The 19,090-nt window shown below is 47.5% G+C and overlaps 1 protein-coding gene across 4 annotated transcripts in view; it reads left to right on the top strand.

Moving 5' to 3' along the window:
• The window catches only part of HPSE2 (heparanase 2 (inactive)), a 333,369-nt gene that overhangs the window by 255,240 nt on the left and 59,039 nt on the right, over positions 1-19,090 (top strand). For all 4 annotated transcript variants that reach the window (XR_014444637.1, XM_083149563.1, XM_083149565.1 and 1 more), the window contains one exon: positions 10,902-10,949. Coding sequence is in view for 3 of the 4 variants with exons in the window: in XM_083149563.1 (XP_083005689.1) it covers positions 10,902-10,949 (48 nt within the window). In the remaining variant the exon portion in view is untranslated. The remainder of the gene's footprint in view (positions 1-10,901; positions 10,950-19,090) is intronic.

Genomic DNA, 19,090 nt, shown 5'->3' on the forward strand with positions numbered 1-19,090 from the left:
GATTCGCAGGACCCCTGCATCCTCCCCTCCCGCGATTCGCGGGACCCCTGCGACCCCCCCTCCCGGCATTAAAAGGGCCCCCCGCGACCCCCCCCCTACTGTGATTTGCGACCCCCCTCCCGCAATTCGCGCCGCCCCCTCCCGCGATTCACGGAACCCCCCGTAGCACCCCCCTCCCGTGATTTGGGGGCCCCCTCGGCACTTCTCGCGATTTGCGACCGCCCCCTAATTCACACATTCGGGGACCCCACCTCCCGCGATTCATGCCCCCCTCCCGCAATTCACGGCACCCCCCACACCCCCCTTCCTGCGATTCGCAACCCCTCACGACCCCCCCTCCCGCGATTCACGAAACCCCCCGTAGCGCCCCCCTCCTGCGATTTGCGGGCCCCCTCGGCACCTCTCGCGATTTGCGACCGCCCCGTAATTCACACATTCGGGGACCCCCCCTCCCGCGATTCATGCCCCCCTCACGCAATTCACGGCACCCCCCATACCCCCCTTCCTGCGATTCGGAACCCCCCACGACCCCCCCTCCCGCGATTCATGCCCCCTCCCGCGATTCACGGACCCCCGCACCACCCCCCTGCGCCCACCCTCCCTTGATTCACGCCCCGCTCATGCAATTCACGGCAACCCCCCACACCCCCCCTCCTGCGATTCGCAGCCCCCCCACGACCCCCGCCTCCTGCGATTCATGACCCCTCCCGTGATTCACGGACCCCCGCACCACCCCCCCCTTGACTCACGGCACCCCACGCGCCCCTCCCGCAATTCACGGACCTCCGCAACCCCCCCTCCCGCAATTCACTAACCCCGACAACCCCCCTCCCGCAATTTGCGGACCCCCCTTCCCACGATTCAAGCCCCCCCGCGCCCCCGCCCACGATTTGCGGACCCCCGCCCCCTCCCGCTAACCGCGGATCCCCACACACCACCCCCCCTCCCGCAATTTGCAGACCCCCCAGACCCCCTTCCAGCAATTCCACCCCCCAGCGGACCACCGCGGTCCCCGCTCCCGCATTTCACGTACCCCCGTGACAATGGGGGATCCTGTACCACCACAAGCAGGTACCGCCCCTAGGTGGGAAATCCGGCCCTGGCTGCCGCACTGCAGGTTCCCCACTGCCCCCTGCACCAGCGCCACAACTTTTATCAATGTCTTGCCCACATACCACTATTATACAGCCTCCTGCTCTCATGCACGCTCACTCCCTCCCAGTGGGAGGAGACGCTCACCCACTGCCGGGAGCTGCATACTGTCCCCCACCCTCCTCCAGTTCTAGGGATGCCCATCGACCATCAATGATTTTCAAATAATTGATGGTTTATGGCCGATGTTGAATACTTTTGCCATCAATGTGGGAGGACACTGCCCTGCCTCCTGTTCTCCTGCCCCGTAACTTCCGCCAGTGGAGACCCGCTCACCCTGTGTTGCCCACATTCCCCTATCATGCTTTACCGCCCAGCCTCCTGCTCTCATGCACCCTAACTCCCACCCAGTCGGAGGAGACACTGACTCCTGTATTTCTGTGCTGCCACGCTGGACCCTCACCCACTGGCAGAAGCTGCACAGTGTCCACCACCCTCTTTAGTCCCCCGTATACTCACACACCCCTATCACTACCCAGCTTCCTGCTCTCCTGAACCGTAACTTCCACCACTGGGTAATCGCTGACGCTGTGTTGCCCACATACCCCTATCATGCCTCATATCCCAGCCTCCTGCTCTCATGCACCCTAACTCCCACCCAGTAGGAGGAGACACTGACTCAGGGCCACCGTCCGGTACTCCTGTGCTGCCACGCTGGACCCTCACCCACTGCCAGAAGCTGCAATACAGGGCATCTTTCATACAATTCTAACCATATTTCTCACAATACAAATGTTCACAAATTAAGGGGCGTAGCCCCTTACGCCGGTGTGAAGAGCGCCCGTAGGGCGCGATGAATCACCTAGTATTAAATAATTATTATTTAATATAATTAGTTAATAAATAAGTATACTTATTTGTGACATGAGCTGCAGGCCTGGCAAACAGGTCACATGGATAGACAAGAAGACTGGAGTGAAGTAGCCTGCTGAGCAGAGCCACCTACTTGCTCTGCGCTGTAGTGGATCATCTGTGATGTGTGGCACAGGCTGAGGCTCCGGACGGTCCGCTGCAAAGTCAGATCTGTGGGATGGACCCCCTCATGCGCCGCGGCTCAGCTGCCCACCGCACCCCTCTCCCCCACAAAGATTGGCGCCCTCACTGGTTTCTCAGTCTGCGCATGGCCTTTCCCCTGGGTGCGCGGTGCCGGCACGTGACGTCATGATGCACGGGCCAGCTCGCAATACACTGATGGGAACGGGAGGGGGAAAAGGGAGAGCCAGCGGACCAGGCAGCCCACGCCGGAGCGGGCCCGGGAGCTCCAGGAGGACTCGGAGGAAGTGTAGTGACAGAAAAAGAGGTACATTCGGTACAAACTGGATTTGCCGGTACAGACTGTTAAAAAACGGTACTGTACCGGCAAATTCGGTACAGTTGGAGGGTATGCGATAGCAAGAGACTAAACAGACTGGTTAGGAAAGCCAGTTCTGTTTTGGGAATCCCCTTTGGATACGGTAGAGGTGGTGGGTGAGATGAGAATAATTGACAAGTTAGCATCCTTAGTTCCTTTAGTTATAGATTGCTTCACCCTCGATGTTTTACGGAGAGATACCGCAGGTGTTTTCTTCCTGCTGCAGTTAGACTATATAACCAGCATGGTTCCCGGTACATTCCTGCATACATCTAGAGACCTGCACACACGGTGGGATTTTAGCCATTATCACCGGGGATATGACTCGCTGAACGACCATATCTCCGTGTGCACGGGGCAACTGTCGCCAGGAGCGTGCTCCCGCGACCAGCCCTGGGGTGGTCGCTGGTCACAGGAGCATGCTCCTGCAACCAGCGGCTTCCCTCGGCAATCGGCTGCTTCCCCTGGCAATGTCTGCTATTCATCAGCAGCCATCTCTGGTCGCTGATGAAAAAGGGAACACCGAGCAATACATTGCTCCGCAACATATCGCTGAGCAGTATATTGCTCCATGTGTACGGCGCTTTACTTCTTATGTTACGCCAATCTTGTGCAATAAATATTTACATATTTCTACTTACCATGGTTCTGTACTTTGTTTTGGTTTCTTTGTTTTTATTATGCTATTTATTCTATCTCTACTATGCACTTTGCTGTAACAATGTGAATTTCTCCATTGTGAGACAAATAAAGGAAATTCTATTCTACACGTTTTTCAGCTGGAACCAGCTCGGCTTTCAGTTTGTGTAGCTTTTAGCTCAAAAGCCGCCCAGTGTGTATTGGCCTGCGATAATCGGTGATGATCTCTCCTGCATCATCGCCAGCCACCTCCGCTCAGCTCCTCGTGTTACAAACAGACGAGCGACGGGTTGGATGGCTTTCCATAGCATCCCCACTAGGAAAAGTCGCCCACCCCGGGAAAATCGCTTGGATGGGCGAAAATCGCTCAGTGAGTACACAATGAGCGATTTACAGCGTAGTGATTTTACCCAACATCCCTATGCATACACGCTGAGTGAAATCACCCAGTGTGTATGCACCTTAACACTTTGCTTCCGGGCTTGGATCCCATGTCCCTACTGCACATGCAAAGCTTCAGTGCAGTTTGACATTATTCACTGTTGCGGATGTTTCGGGTAAATGCAATATCTCAGCTCAGAAAAGTAATCGACAGCTGGGATAAAAGAATATTATTTTCAGCACATTTCAAGCTACATAGAACTATTTACCTACCTCACTTCCTTATTACCTACATGTAAGCCAAAAGTTAATTGTCAGATTTTTTTTCTTACAAAATAGTCAGTGTTTTGGGATTTGAACAAAACCAGTCCCTGGTGAAGGTGAAGTAAGGCCAGTGACCACTAGAGGCCACTCTACTCAACAGATTGCTCCTTTGTGTGCTAAAAGATGTCTTAGCAGAAAGTGAAAGCTAATTTAGCAGGGACACTGGTCTGTTATAAACTTGCTGGATATGGAGAGAGGGAGCTGTGAAGACAGAGAATGGAGGTAGGAGCAGATAGGGGGCGGGGTGGGGTGGGGTGGAGCGTTTGTGGGCTAAAAGTGGTACATAGTTAGTTACCTCCCCTCCTGCATTCTGCAGGAGACTCCCTGACATAGCAGCAATCTCCCTCTCTCCCTCATTAGTCTAGCAATCTCCCTCATGTCACCTAGCCCACATTACACTGTTACATCATAGTTACCTCCCCTCCTGCATTCTGCAGGACACTCCCTGACATAGCAGCAATCTCCCTCTCTCCCTCATTAGTCTAGCAATCTCCCTCATGTCACCTAGCCCACATTACACTGTTACATCATAGTTACCTCCCCTCCTGCATTCTGCAGGAGACTCCCTGACATAGCAGCAATCGGTACTTATGTAGTAACTGGGCTGCCGATTTTGAAATCGGGTCCATCGCATCGCATCGCACCCGACCAAATCACATGCGATGCGATGCGATGCGATGCGATGGACCCGATTTTTCCATAGGATTCAATGTTAAAATGGACTGAGTCCATTTTAACATGGAATTCAATGGGAAAAAGGGGTCCTTTTCATACCCCTACTATCCAAGTGGGCATGGAGTTGGATATAAACCTGTGGCGAGCGTAGCGAGCCACCGAGCCCGAAGCGTGGCGAGCGTAGCGAGCCCCGCGAGGGGACACAGAATACCGTCCCCTCGCGGGGCTCGATTCGCTCGCCACGCTTCGGGCTCGGTGGCTCGCTACGCTCGCCACAGGTTTATATCCAACTCCATGCCCACTTGGATAGTAGGGGTATGAAAAGGACCCCTTTTTCCCATTGAATTCCATGTTAAAATGGACTCAGTCCATTTTAACATTGAATCCTATGGAAAAATCGGGTCATCGCATCGCATCGCATCGTATGCGATGCGATATCGCATCGCATCGCATCTGATTGTATGCCTTAACTTAAGGCATACAATCAAAAAATCGGCAGCCCAGATACTACATAAGTACCCAGCAATCTTCCTCTCTCCCTCATTAGTCTAGCAATCTCCCTCATTTCACCTAGCCCAAATTTCACTGTTAATTATTTTGGGGAAAAAAGGAATGAGAGATAGATACATTTACATTGAACCATCAGCACCATTTCCCAGCACTTTACCAAGTATAGTATCTGTTACTAACTGCTTTGGGGCTCATCTACATTTGGATATAAGTCATTATAAAAGATTCCTCACAGATGCAGCAGTGCACACCACGCTTCTAGGTGGCACGTTCACAATCTCTTTTCACAATCTCTCCATATATGGAACTTGACACGCCCTTTGGGTGGACCATGACACGCCCGCTCAATGCGGCGCTTTGCAAAATTCTACTACCAACTATAATCTCCCTGAAACTAGTTTTCAAAAGTAGGTAAGTATGGTGGTAAAAATGGTCACAGCTCAAAGTGAAAGTACATTGCTGAAGCAGTCTTTTTCACGGGCTTTTAACTAGTGGAATTTATAATGTACTATACCGCACCGTAACAGCATCTTCCCTGCCCCAGCACATTTTCACATAAGTGTCATGGAACAATTCGGTCAAAATTTTTTGTACTTAGCAGGACATGTATGGTTCTTAGGTATATCATAGTATTTTTGTTCTGCTTACACAATTCTTCTAGACCACATTATGCAAACGCATGGAATAATCCAGTGTATATATTTCTTACAGAAGGTTATTCCAGGGTTGCCTACCCTCCCGGATTGGCCAGGAGGATCCTGAAAATGGGGTCCCCCTCCCGGCCCCCTGGAAAGGTGTACAATCCTCCCGGATTCACCCTCTGCAATCTGCCTGGCCGCCTCCTTGAATTACCGCGATTTGCGGCTTTTCGCGGTGAGGGGTGGGGCTAAATACGCAAATTGTGTCATGTAGTCCCGCCCCCTCCTCGAGGTCCTGCAAATCGGGGGATTTTAAGTGCTGGGGGCAGGGCTTGATGACGTCTACATCAGGCCCCCGCCCCCAGAAGTGATGCTGTCAGTCTCCAGAACTATCACCTTAAACCAGGCATGGCCAAACTATAGCCCTCCAGCTGTTGTGAAACTACAAGTCCCATCATGCCTTTTCACAGTTTTGCTATTATGGAATGCTAAAACTATGGCAAGGCATGCTGGGATGTGTAGTTTCACAACAGCTGGAGGGCCACGGTTTGGCCATGCCTGCCTTAAAGCATGTGATAATTCACATATGGCTGTGGCCCTGCTCATTAGTCAGAACCTTTCAGTCTTTATGCCAATATATTGCTCATTTGAGACTTATTATATTTTCTGTAACTGCTGAAAGTAGGGAGCCATCAGGGAGACCATTATTTGAAGCAACAAATATTTAAATTTATTTTTAAATGATATCGGTTATGAACACATTAATGTGGATTGTGTATTCATTATTGTTGCCAAGACGGAGTAATGATTCCGGCAACGTCCAAGGTTAAGTAAGTTTGGATTCCGTTTGTGGAGCTAAAAACTCATGCGAGAGCCAAAAATCAGGAACGTCTCCAAATTCGCTCAGTTCCTTCCCCCTTTCCTGATCCATGCTGCAAAAAGATAATTATTTTATGGATCATGCGCTCAGATCAGGACATTGCTCTGCTCATCGTCCCCAGAAACGTCACATACTCTACAATGAGGAGCATAAATCCATAGACGGTTCCAGATTACTTGTCCACTTATTATGTCTCCATTCTACCCGACTATGCTTACAAGCTAATGGCTTTTAATATTCAAAATAATAATTTGTCTTCTAAGAAAAGACCCCCACAGGCTCCCAGTACTGTCCCGCTGAGACAGTATTGCTAATGTTGCAACAGCTGAGACGCTGCACATCGAAACCTAAGGATGCCCGGACCATTTCATAGTGACAATTGCCCTTTTTTACTGATCCAGTTTTACGTCACAATTAAATGTTATATTTGTGATCATAACACCATGGTAATGAGTAATGTGCGATGCTAAGTGCTAAGGCCATTATGCACAAACAATGGGCCTGTTCTCTAGGCTGCGTATGTTTGTCAAAAAAGTTAAAACACACAAAATGTCTACATGGACAGGCCGACATGAGTTTCTCACATTTTTATGGTATCATTGTCAACCCCTGAGCATGTGGAACCCCAATAAGTGTAGTTTGTACCCTTGCATAGTTAGCGTGGATGCATGAAAAAGTCCAAATACATTTTGTGAAAATGCATGTCAACCTTTTCATGTGTCGACCATTTGTCAGTGTTGACCTAGTGCATGTCGTCCTTTTGTCGATGTCAACCTATTGACCGTCTACCTAGACATTGGGGGGTATTCAATCCCGGGTCACGACTGTCGGTACGTCCCGACAGCCGTGACCATGGTCCATTTCCGTTTTGCTTGACCGCAAATCGCCAGGTGGGATTCAATGTCCCGCCTGCCGATAGTCAAAAAGTGGGCGTGTCCACATAAATGGCTGTGGATTGTCGAGATCAATCCGTGATCACGACAATTCACGGCCTTTCTCGGCAAAACGGGCCCGACAGCATCTAAAGTCGGGCCCGTTCTGTCGATCTGCCTCTTCAACGCTGTCAGCCAAGACAGCATTGAATGGGCACCTGCCAATATTTCCCCCATCGGAAATAGCGGCGGGGATTAAATACCCCCATTGTCTGCGATCCATAATGTCAAAATATTGAATGTACCTAGATATTGTCTGTGAGCCATTCGATACCCCCAACCCAAAATCGTTCCAATTTTCATGAGCGGCCAGAGTAACTATTTTATTTAACTAATAATTATTGGTCGTTTTTGTTAAAGGCTCTTTTTTGTTATAGTACCATTAAAGTTAGGACCAGTTTTCTGTAAAAGGAAAAAAAGATGGAGAAGATGCAGGTGTATGTGGTCAGTGGTGGAACTTCATCCAGGACAAAATCATCCTTCCCACCCCTCCCTATAAGACACTGACCGGTCTCATTCATACAGCGGATCAGTGCTACAAAGATGCCGTATGGCAGCTTGTGTATCATACTGCAATGACTCACATGTATCTTCCTGAATTCAGCCCCTTCCCTGATGTTTGGGGTTTACTCACGTGCGTGCGTCTATATGCACATGGGCAAACCCCGAGAGCGAACTACCAAGCCATTCAATCGAGGAGGGGAGGGAAAGGGGCGGGCAGGGGGCGGTAGCAGGGCGTTCCCCTGATAATGCAGGTGTGGTGATGCCTGCTCGGGGCGGAACTAAAGGAACCCGTTCCTGCTGCAAAGATAGATGAGAAAGAATATGGCTTACATTAAATATTTATTTTTGAGATGTAGCTTTCTTTTTCCCAATATACTTCCCAATATACTTGTTAAGCTTTAAACATCATTTGTTTGGTCTTGGCACTTTTCAAATGTATGTGTCTAAAGGTGGCCATACACACGCAGATTTATCTTCAGATCTGGCTGGTTGGAACAAAAACATGGTTATGAATGAGAGCAAATGACAGTTGACCATTTGCTTGGAAATGCTGGAAAACTGACAAACTGTCACTCATCCATAACCATGTTTTTGTTCCAACCAGCCAGATCTGAAGATAAATCTTACTAGTGTATGGGCACCTTAAGTTAATATGTTTGAATGTTTCACAATATCTAAATATGGAGTCATACTGACCAATTTGTTACCGAAAGGTACTTTAATGATATCTAAATACTTACAGCATGACCATGCATGTCAAAGAACAGAACTGTATAATGTGCTAAATGTCATTCTAAAATGAATTGTACTTTTAGATCAAATGCACCTAATTGTTTTACAATTAATTCCCCCACTTGATTTGTAAATCATTGTTAATGGGTACACTGATATCTGGTGGAGATAAAAAAAAAAACATATCAAATTGGCTTCAAAAACATCAACTTGTCTGCAAGAAAATCCAGAGCTGACTTGCAAAATGTGAATTTTCACTGCCTGCCGTGACACATACATGACATCAGAAACCTTCCGACTGCGAGACTTCAGGAAACGATACAACAATGATTTGCAAATCAGGTTGCCGTCAATATGGAAAGCACCCCTCCGCCATTCTGCAATGTTAATGTGTAATGTTTCATCTAGAAAGAAGCCCTATTCTTATTGGTCCACTTCCCCCAGTTTTATATTTACTTGTGACTGATGTTCTCTGCATTGATCATCTCTACAAACCTGCACTTACCCAACATACTCCACTTTATCTTCAGATCCCCTTGGTCCAACGGCCGGTCAAAGGTGAAGGCGGTAGCATGGGATCGACGCGTTTGGGGGAAAAAAAGGGGCTGATGTTGGCAGACAAATGCGTTCCAAATGCACCCTTAGACTGTTGACAATGTACAGCATCAGTGGTTGCCAGGTCCATGGAAGTGCGGCATTGTTCAAAAGAGTAGATCTGTGGAGAACATCAGTAACAAGTAAGTAATCCTATTTTATTGCAACAAGTAGACAGCTGTCATCAGTTCACATATTCTGTTATTAGGCCTTTAGCTAGCGTCACACTGCATGCTTGTAGCCTCTGTGTGCATTGTAATTGGTCTTCGGTGTGGGCGCCACTGACAAATTGTTTTGCTTTAGTTCATAATAAAATAATCATGGTTCAAAATCATACAAAAATCAGTTGCATTGGAAAACATGGATACATTATTACAACATTATTATATTGGATTCTTCCATATACTAAATTGCATTTACTGTTCTTTTTGTCTTAGCTGATAAGCCTCATTTATATACTATGTCCCCGGGCCCAACATGACACTCATTTGTTAATAAACTGTGATAAAGGGAGTACGTATGTCAGCAAGAGCACATATACTGTACAAGAAACAATTACTGGAAATGGATTTTTGTTAATGTTGAGCTGAATTGAAACCGGGACGGGGCTGTCAGTCAACATATTGAGGATCTATCTGTGTACTCTAGATCTAGTACACCACACCTGTTGGCTTGAGAGTAGCACGGATGTAACCACACACACACACACACACACACACATATATATATATATATATATATATATATATATATATATATATATATATATATATATATAATGTAGAGTATGCAAATTAATTTAATTTCCAAACTATTACATTGTTGTGCAAGTATTAAAGGCACAATAAAAACCTAATGAGAATAAATGTACATGGTACACAATAAAAATGGTTACCTGTTGGAACAAGATACACAACTAGTTGCTTAAATGCCTGAATAGTTTTCCAATTCCAAGTAAGAAATTACAGTACTGTAACTCATAGTAACATAGTAAATAAGGCTGTAAAAAGACATTAGTCCATCGAGTTCAACCTATCTAACTTGAGTAAGTCACATCTATAAGATTCCCTTAGTGGCCAAAAATGTATCCAGTTTTGATTTAAATACATTAACAGTAGTTGCCGTAATCACCCCCACTGGTAATGAGTTCCAGAATGTCACTGCTCTATTGGTGAAGAATCCTCTTCTTAATTCAGTACAGAATTTCTTTCCCTCGAGCCTCAGTACATGCCCGCGTGTCCTAAGTATAAGCCTGTTAGTGACCAATCATCTCCCAGTTCCATATGATTCCCAATCCTGTAGTTGAACAAACCAATCATATCACCTCTCAACCACCGTTTCTCCACTGAAAACATATCCAGCCTGGTATAACCTATCTTTGTATTCCACCATTTATGTTTTATTATTGAATATTGTCATATAAAATGTATATATCATTTGCTATCATGTCCCCATGTGATATATACACAAAGAAGAAACATTACAACATATTACTGGATGTGTGCTGCAGAAGGGAAGGTTTTGACATGAGCCGGCATCAATTAAAAATGTCAATATCAACTAAAAAAGTGTTTCTTTTTGTGTTGCAGTTTCATGAAGGTCGCTGGCAAAGCAGTGGATGCAGTTACCTGGCAACAGTAGGTATTCTGATTTTTATGAAATATTTATTTAATTTATATGTTATACAGGTCTCCTAATGGATTTCTTTACTTTTGTTTAGCTTTTATATAATGTTTTTAGAAGTCATATACCCACTAGGATGTAGATTTGGCTTTAAATGACACCTTTCTTTAGCCAACCATGATTCATTGTTTTCTATTGTTATAATTATGTGAAAAACTGGTACAGTAGGTTTCAATAATATTCGGGTTGAAAATTCTAGATCAGAGGTGGCCAAACCGGTCCTCGACATCTACCAACGGTTCACGTTTTCCAAATCCCCTTGCCAGTACACAGCTGTAGTCATTACTAACTGTCATATTTCCCAGACTCCCTAACTGGTGCATAGCTGTAGTCATTACTAACTGTCACATTTCCCAGACTCCCTAACTGGTGCACAGCTGTAGTCATTACTAACTGTCACATTTCTTAGACTCCCTAACTGGTGCACAGCTGTAGTCATTACTAACTGTCACATTTCCCAGACTCCCTAACTGGTGCACAGCTGTAGTTATTACTAACTGTCACATTTCCCAGACTCCCTAGCTGGTGCACAGCTGTAGTCATTACTAACTGTCACATTTTCAAACCTGCTGCATTCATTCCTACTATTGATCCACAGGTGGCCTAAAACACATGAACTGTTGGTAGATCTTGAGGACAGGCTTGGCCACCTCTGTTCTAGAGGGAGATGGACAGTCCTGTTGGACATGAGGGTCACAAGAGAAGTTGTAGAGAAAGTGAGAGTTACATGTGGTTATCAGTGGGTGCTAAGGCACCACTTATTGGTAGAGTGTAGAGGACTGGATGGAGTGTATAGGCCCTTATTCTGCATCGTGCGGTACGGCCCGCGTGCGGCCGTACCGCCGATGTTTTTAGTCTGCACATGCGCAGAGGTCAATCTGCGCATGTGCAGCCCCATTCGCCGCAGACGTATTTCGTCCGCCGCAAAGGGGGCGTATAGGGGCGTGAGGGGCTTCATACCCTCATTTCCCTATGTATACGCCCCGCGTTTCATGGGCGTTCCCATGCAAACGCGGGGCGTATGCATGCTAATGAGGGTATGACGCCACTGATGGGGGCGGAAAGCTGACGTCGCCGGATGTCAGCTCTCAGCCCCCATACAAGCTAACACACGGACGATTGTCCGTGTGGTCTCAGCTTGCGGGAGCTGCTGTGGCGTGCGGCCCTGCCTTCGATGGTCGACGACCATCGAATGCAGGGGGCAGCTCCCACCATGGTGGAGGCGTACGCCCCACCATTTTTATGCGGATCGCCAGCCGTCCGTGTACGGACGGCCGTGGCGATCCGTCTCGTGGGCGGGGATTGGTTTGTGCGGCCAGAGCACCGTGTGCGGCTCTGGCCGCACCAACCAGAATAAGGGCCATAGTTTGGTATGAAGGTGGCAGGAATGGGTAAGGCCTTTGTAGGTTAGAGTAAAGTAGATTAAGGGGGAATTCAGTTATCCACAATGCTTTCTTGTGGCTAATTGCTTCACCCCACCCTTTCCAATTGTCTCTAACTAACGACCCAGCCATGCTTCCCACAGGTTCGTTCCTCTATGCTTTATATACTGATGAGCGAGCTAAACAGCAAGCACGCATGGCACGCTTCAATGATAAACTTGGTTCACAAAATTATTATTGCTCGGCTCCCATATTGGATAGGCTAATGGCTAATATACCTTAAACTTCCTCAAGAACTGCACTACACAATAGTGAAAACTGCGGTTTTCAAGATTAGGGGACTCTCTTTTATACTATGTAAGGATAAGCCGAAACAAGCTGCTGTTCTTGTTCCCGATGTTACTTCTCTTCTAATTGATCACTACCCCTAAGTTGGATTCTGTAGAAGATGTTTAACCAGCAAACAGTCTGGCAGACCTGGAAGGCAGAGGTAAATAAGTCACGGCAAATGTTGAGCTAACATATCTTTGGAACAACATATATTAAACAACAGGCAGGCAGGATGAGGACAAATGAAGAGTGTCACAACTGTGGATTTTTGGGAACCCAGTTTCGACATAGGTGAGCTGTGGTGGATACAATGTCTGCACATAAACTAGGTAACATGGGTGTTGACAGAACTTCCTAACAGAGGCACGGGGTCTAACTGACCAGCGGTTTTCACTAGGGACCCCTGCAAGGAAGTTTAGAGACTTGGCTGCATCTGGTCAGCAGGTCGCAGCCCTCTGCAGAAAGTACCCTCCGTTAACCTAGTATACGAGGAGTCAACTGAACAGAACTCCTGTCTGATAACTTAGTCGGAAAGATACAGGAGCACAGTGGAGCGGACTGAATCTGAGGATACCAGAATATTGCAGTATAACCTATAGGTAGAGTCCCTGGACTGGAACAACTGAGCAAAGTCTCTAGGTAAAACAACAGAAGTATGCCTCTTTGGCAATAACAAAACTAGTTAAACTCAGGATTAACTTAACATGGCCTCCTTTGTAGAGATGAGCGGGTCCGGATCCCCGAGATCCGACAGATCCGAATATCAGGGATCCAGGCCAGATCCGTGCCGGCTCGGGAGTTCCCGCCTGAATTCCGGACCAATAACGAGGCTGAACATCATCATCGCGCTGTCGGATTCTCGCGGGAGCGGGATCTTATAAAAGACGCACGCGCGCCCCGCCATCTTCACTCCAATCTTGGAGAGGGAAGAGGGTGGTTGGGAAGCTCCGTGTGCTCCGTGCTGTGCTCTGTGCCATGTGCTCCGTGACCTGACCTGTGCCCTCACTGCCCTGTGCTGTGCTCCGTGCCATGTGCTCCGTGCTGTGCTGTGCTCCGTGACCTGCCCTCACTGCCCTGTGTTGTAGACTTGAGAGTCAGTGACTGTTTATAGGCCTGAGCCCTGTAGTGTGATTTAACTAACTAGGTGCTGCAGTGCTCACACGCAGGGGCTGCAGTGTCCACTGTCCAGGGGCTGTCCTGTGGCCCGTGCCCTGTTGTGATTTATTTAGCCCTAAGCCCTGTGTTGTGATTTATTTAGCCCTGAACCCTGTGTTTTTGTGATTTAACTAACTAACTCAGTGCTGCAGTGCTCACACACAGGGGCTGCAGTGCTGCTGAGTAGTACACTGTGTACAGGGGCTGCAGTAATACAAGGGGCTGTGTCCAGTGTGACGGCCTATATCTTATCCATTGTCCAGTGTCACGAGTCACTCACGACATATATCCTGTGTCCATAGGCGTGCGCAGCCCGTTTTATTAGGGGGTGCACCATTGGAGGGGGCGTGTCCATCACTATCTACTGGGCGTGTTCATCATCTCCTTTTATTACACATAATGAAACACACTAGACATAATGTCACGCACAATAATGCCCATCACACATGCCACACACCGTAATGCCCATTACACATTATGTTAGGGCTTAAAAAAATATTATTAAAACAGGGACAATAGGGACTGTGCACGTCGAAGGCGCGCGCCAAAAATTAACACATACTTACATGCATATTACACATCACACAGCCATTACATAGTATACCACATTCCATAATGCCCATTACACGTTGTACGTGTAATTCCCATTACATGTTACGCCTCACACCATGATGCCCATTACACGTTACGCCTCAGACTGTGATGGCCATTACAGATTATGCCATGGGGGGGGGATGTGAAATGTTCTTTGCCAGGAGTCACATGCTCCCTGGGAAGGGGGTGGTTAAATGCTCGTTGACAAGGGGAGTTTCATGCTCATTGCTGGGGGTGCGCATTGCACACCAGCGCTCCCGTGAATCCACACTTCCGGGTAGCGCTGTGCACTCTTCTTATAAGATGCCCACCGGAGCCGCAGCCTCCTTCCCTTTTGAGCTGCTGGCCGGATGCTGCACGCCGCACACTGAAGCTACTTTACCTGTCAGCGGCAGGCAGCATCTGGTCAGCCGCTCAAAAGGGAAGGAGGCTGTGGCGGGCACGGGACACTTGTACCCCAAGTGCCCAGGGGCAAATGCCCGCCCGCACACATAGTATACACACACACACACACATACAAAAAAAAAAAAAAACGGTTTAACCTCAATATCCCTGGAATCAAATAATCCATATGGATCCGCCTGGTATCAGATTGAAGGCCCAGCGATTTGGGTTCGACTGAAATCAACCTCGAGCTTCAGTGATGCCGAAGGGGGAACTGGCAGCCATTGAACTGGGTGGGGGTCGGAATTAGCGGGTCCCATGTTATCCTATAGGGAAAACGTTCCAGCTTTGCCTGGCAGTATCTCCGGTTCCCAGGGGGCTAGAGACACGGGGCTGGGCTCGTTGGAAAGCCCCAGCCCTCAGCTATGATTTAGGAGGTGCCTGTGCACCCCTGGCACCCCCCTTGCGCACGCCTATGCCTGTGTCCTGTGTGACGACATATCCTGTGTCCAGTGTGACGACATATATCCTGTGTCCAGCGTGACATATATCCATTGTCCAGTGTGACGACATATATCCAGTGTCCAGTGTGACGACATATATCCAGTGTCTAGTGTGACGACATATATCCTGTGTCCAGTGTGACGACATATATCCTGTGTCCAGTGTGACGACATATATCCAGTGGCCAGTGTGACATCTAACCATTGTGTGACGGCATATATCCAGTGTCCAGCGTGACATATATCCATTGTCCAGTGTACAGGAGCTGTGTCCAGGGGCGGTGTCCAGAGGCTGTGTCCAGTGTGACGGCTGTGTCCATTGTCCAGGGGCTGTGTCCAGTGTGACGGCTGTGTCCAGTGTACAGGAGCTGTGTCCAGAGGCTGTGTCCATTGTCCAGGGGCTGTGTCCAGGGTGACAGGCTGTGTCCAGTGTCCAGGGGCAGTGTCCAGGGGCTGTATCCAGGGGCAGTGTCCAGTGTCCAAGGGGCTGTGTCCAGTGTGACAGGCTGTGTCCAGTGTAAAGTAAGAAAAATAAATAAAAGTAATAAATATAAATAAAAACACATTTTTGGAGGATGATGGAGGAGGAAATAGTGGGAGTGCTGAAGCTGCTACCACCAGTCATGACAAGGCCGATACCTCTTTGTATTTGCTGTTTGGAGCAGTTCTCTTTTTTTGGGATAGTTTATTAAACTGCCACCCTGTCTGCCCCTGCAGTGCCGCTCTGCCAGGTTGGAAGTGTAAGGTCCACATGTATGTGATGCCGACTGCTGTCGCTTAGCTTAGTCATCCAGCTACCTCGGTATACCCTTTTGGTCCAACTACAGTAAATTAAAACAATTTTGTAGGCTGTGAAGTGATCAAAATTGACTAGAAATGAGTGGAAACTAATGTTATTGAGGTCAATAATACTTTAGGGGCAAAAACAGGCCCAAATTCTGTTATTTTAGCCATTTTTAGCATTTTTTTCAGAAAAATCCAGATCCAAAACCAAAACCCACAAGGGTGGTTTTGCCAAAACCAATCCAGATCCAAAACACGAAGGGAGATCCAGATCCAAAACCAGAACCAAAACCCGAAAAAGTGGCCGCCGCACATCTCTACTCCTTTGTGAATAACAGGAAACAAGGATACAGGATAACTTAAGATGGCCTCCTCGGCGGAAAACTTCATCGGAAACAACTTAAATAGGCAACAAAAGCAGGACCCGGGAACACTGCAAAGCTAGGCGCTCAGGGCTGGAGACTTGACTGCTGCACTGCGGCTGAAGGTCTGATAAACAACTGGACACAAGACAGCATGTTAATGGCACTAGATGGAGAAAGCCAGCTGGAAACCGGATGACGTCTGTGGACCGGATAGTGGCAGGTTACCAACAGTGACTGGGAACAGGATGCGGGACTGAGCCGGATCTCACACAGTGTCTGGATAGCTGCTGAAGACGGGGTAGCGACAATAGCGATTAGAAACTGGATCATGGTAATGTACCGCAGCTCAGCAACGGAGGTCTGGGTTGCGGCTTGGAAGTCTGGCAAGGGCTAAATGCGGGTAACAGTTTGAAGTACAAACAGGATCCAGGTACAGGAGCGAAGTAGCAACAGAACTGTTGTCTGATAGCAACAAGCGTCCAGAACAGGTGTCAGTAAGAGGAGCTTGTACAGCGATGATGATCCGGAACATGCAGCCGGTAGACAAGTTACTGAAGACAGTTTCTGAGTCTGTTAGCAGGATATTTACCTCCTCCCAGCCTTGCATTAATTGGAGGAAAGGACAGGGGGGAATCTGCGATCTGAGGCATGAATTCAGGAGACTTAAGGTGAGCCAGCAATGCGGAGACTCATTGGCAGCATGAATGCAAACAGAACAGAGTCAGATTGAGAAACAGAGCAAAATCAAAAGTCATGTAAGCTTGAATAAGCAGATCTTTTGACTGTCAACCTTCCCATTGTCGAGCTAATGCTTGTGTCAACCTTTCGATCCTGCTGACTTTAGCCATGTAGATCTATTTCAGGTGTCGACCTACTGTAAAGGTGCCCATACACTAGTAAGATTTATCTTCAGATCTGGCTGGTTGGAACAAAAACATGGTTACGGATGAGTGACAGTTTTTTCAGTTTTCCAGCATTTCCAAGCAAATGATCAACTGTCATCTGCTCTCATCCATAACCAAGTTTTTGTTCCAACCAGCCAGATCTGAAGATAAATCTGCGTGTGTATGGCCACCTTAAGCCATGTCAATCTTCAGTGGTTGACCCAATACTTGTTGACCTACATTGGGTCAACCCAATGACCCCTACCCAATAGAACTCCCATCTTAGTTCATTCTCCCCTAGGGTTCTATTGGTATATTCCCGTATGTATAATACCATCCTATGACTTTTTCTTCTACAGAGCTTGTTGAATGGATTGACAGAAAACTAGTTTCTATAGATAATATACCCTAGCGAGATGCTGTTGAAAAGGAATTAATTCAGACTCTATCTTGTAAATGACATGTTAGCATTCTTCAATATAAAATTGGCTGGAATAATTGTTTGCCTATAGGTGTCTTTCTTTCTCTCCAGCCTTGGAAAAGTAATTTACAGCCCCGTTGGGAACCTCATGGTCTGCAATCTTATATTCTGAAAGAAAAATACACAAGAATCAGAATCTGGCAACTTAATATTTCATATCACTTTGAATGAGATTCACCCCCTCCCCCTCTTATCACGAACCGCTCTCTTGTAGCCTTCACCCCCCCTATTCCCTAACAGTAATGGAATGTATTCCAGCATGTTTTGCTAAGCAGTGCGATAGCTATCATTTGGCAGCACTAAATGCGTCTAGCTAGGGGTGTAGGATTTGTTCATGTATAAGGGACTGAGACAGAGGTGGAGGAAGTGCCGATATGTACGAATCAGAATCAGCTTTATTGGCCAGGTATACTTGCGTATACTAGGAATTTGTGTTTGGTTTGCTGTGCAGCAGCCAGGTGGGTAACAAGTAAACAGCATACAGTATAAACAGGTGGGGGAACATGTACAGTCATACAGAAAGTTATTCCGAGGGGACACTGTGTTAAGGTGGCCATACATCTACAGATCGATTGTCAGATCCGGCTGGTTGGAACAAAAACATGGTTATGGATGAGTGACAGTTTGGCAGTTTTCCAGCATTTCAAAGCAAATGGTCAACTGTCATTTGCTCTCATCCATTACCAGGATTTTGTTCCAACCAGCCCAATCTGACAATAGATCTGTAGATGTATGGCCACCTTTAGATTATGTGCAAAGGGTTATGGCGCGACTAGACAGTGAGGCGTTCATGAGAAACTTTTTAGGCTTCTGGTGGACCTGGTGGGAAAAGCCCTGTAGCGTCTGCCTGATGGCAGCAGGTTAAACAAGCCATGGCCAGGATGTAGTAGGTCCTTGACTGTCTTCGTTGCCCGCTATATTGCTCTGGACAGATACGCAGCACAGAGACGCAGCACAGAATCGGACACAGGGTATGAAAAATGTAGAGGTGTTTCTGAGAGGTAATATGATGGGGGTGGGCTTGGAAGCCACACGGGCGCTTCACCAAAAGCAAAGTGTTCACTCTGGGGCCATACTAAGACCATATGATTGTGCTACCAATGGTTCATCCAGGGCCTGATGAAAGGTTCCAGGTACCCTAGGCTAGTACACATGTAGCTCCCCTTGTAATGCTTCTGAATACACGTGTATAAGTGCTCAGGAACTCGACAGTCATACGGCCCATGTGCATGTA

Source organism: Crinia signifera, chromosome 6, assembly GCF_055691185.1.
Source record: "Crinia signifera chromosome 6, ASM5569118v1, whole genome shotgun sequence".
In the NCBI taxonomy this organism is placed as follows: Eukaryota; Metazoa; Chordata; class Amphibia; order Anura; family Myobatrachidae; genus Crinia; species Crinia signifera.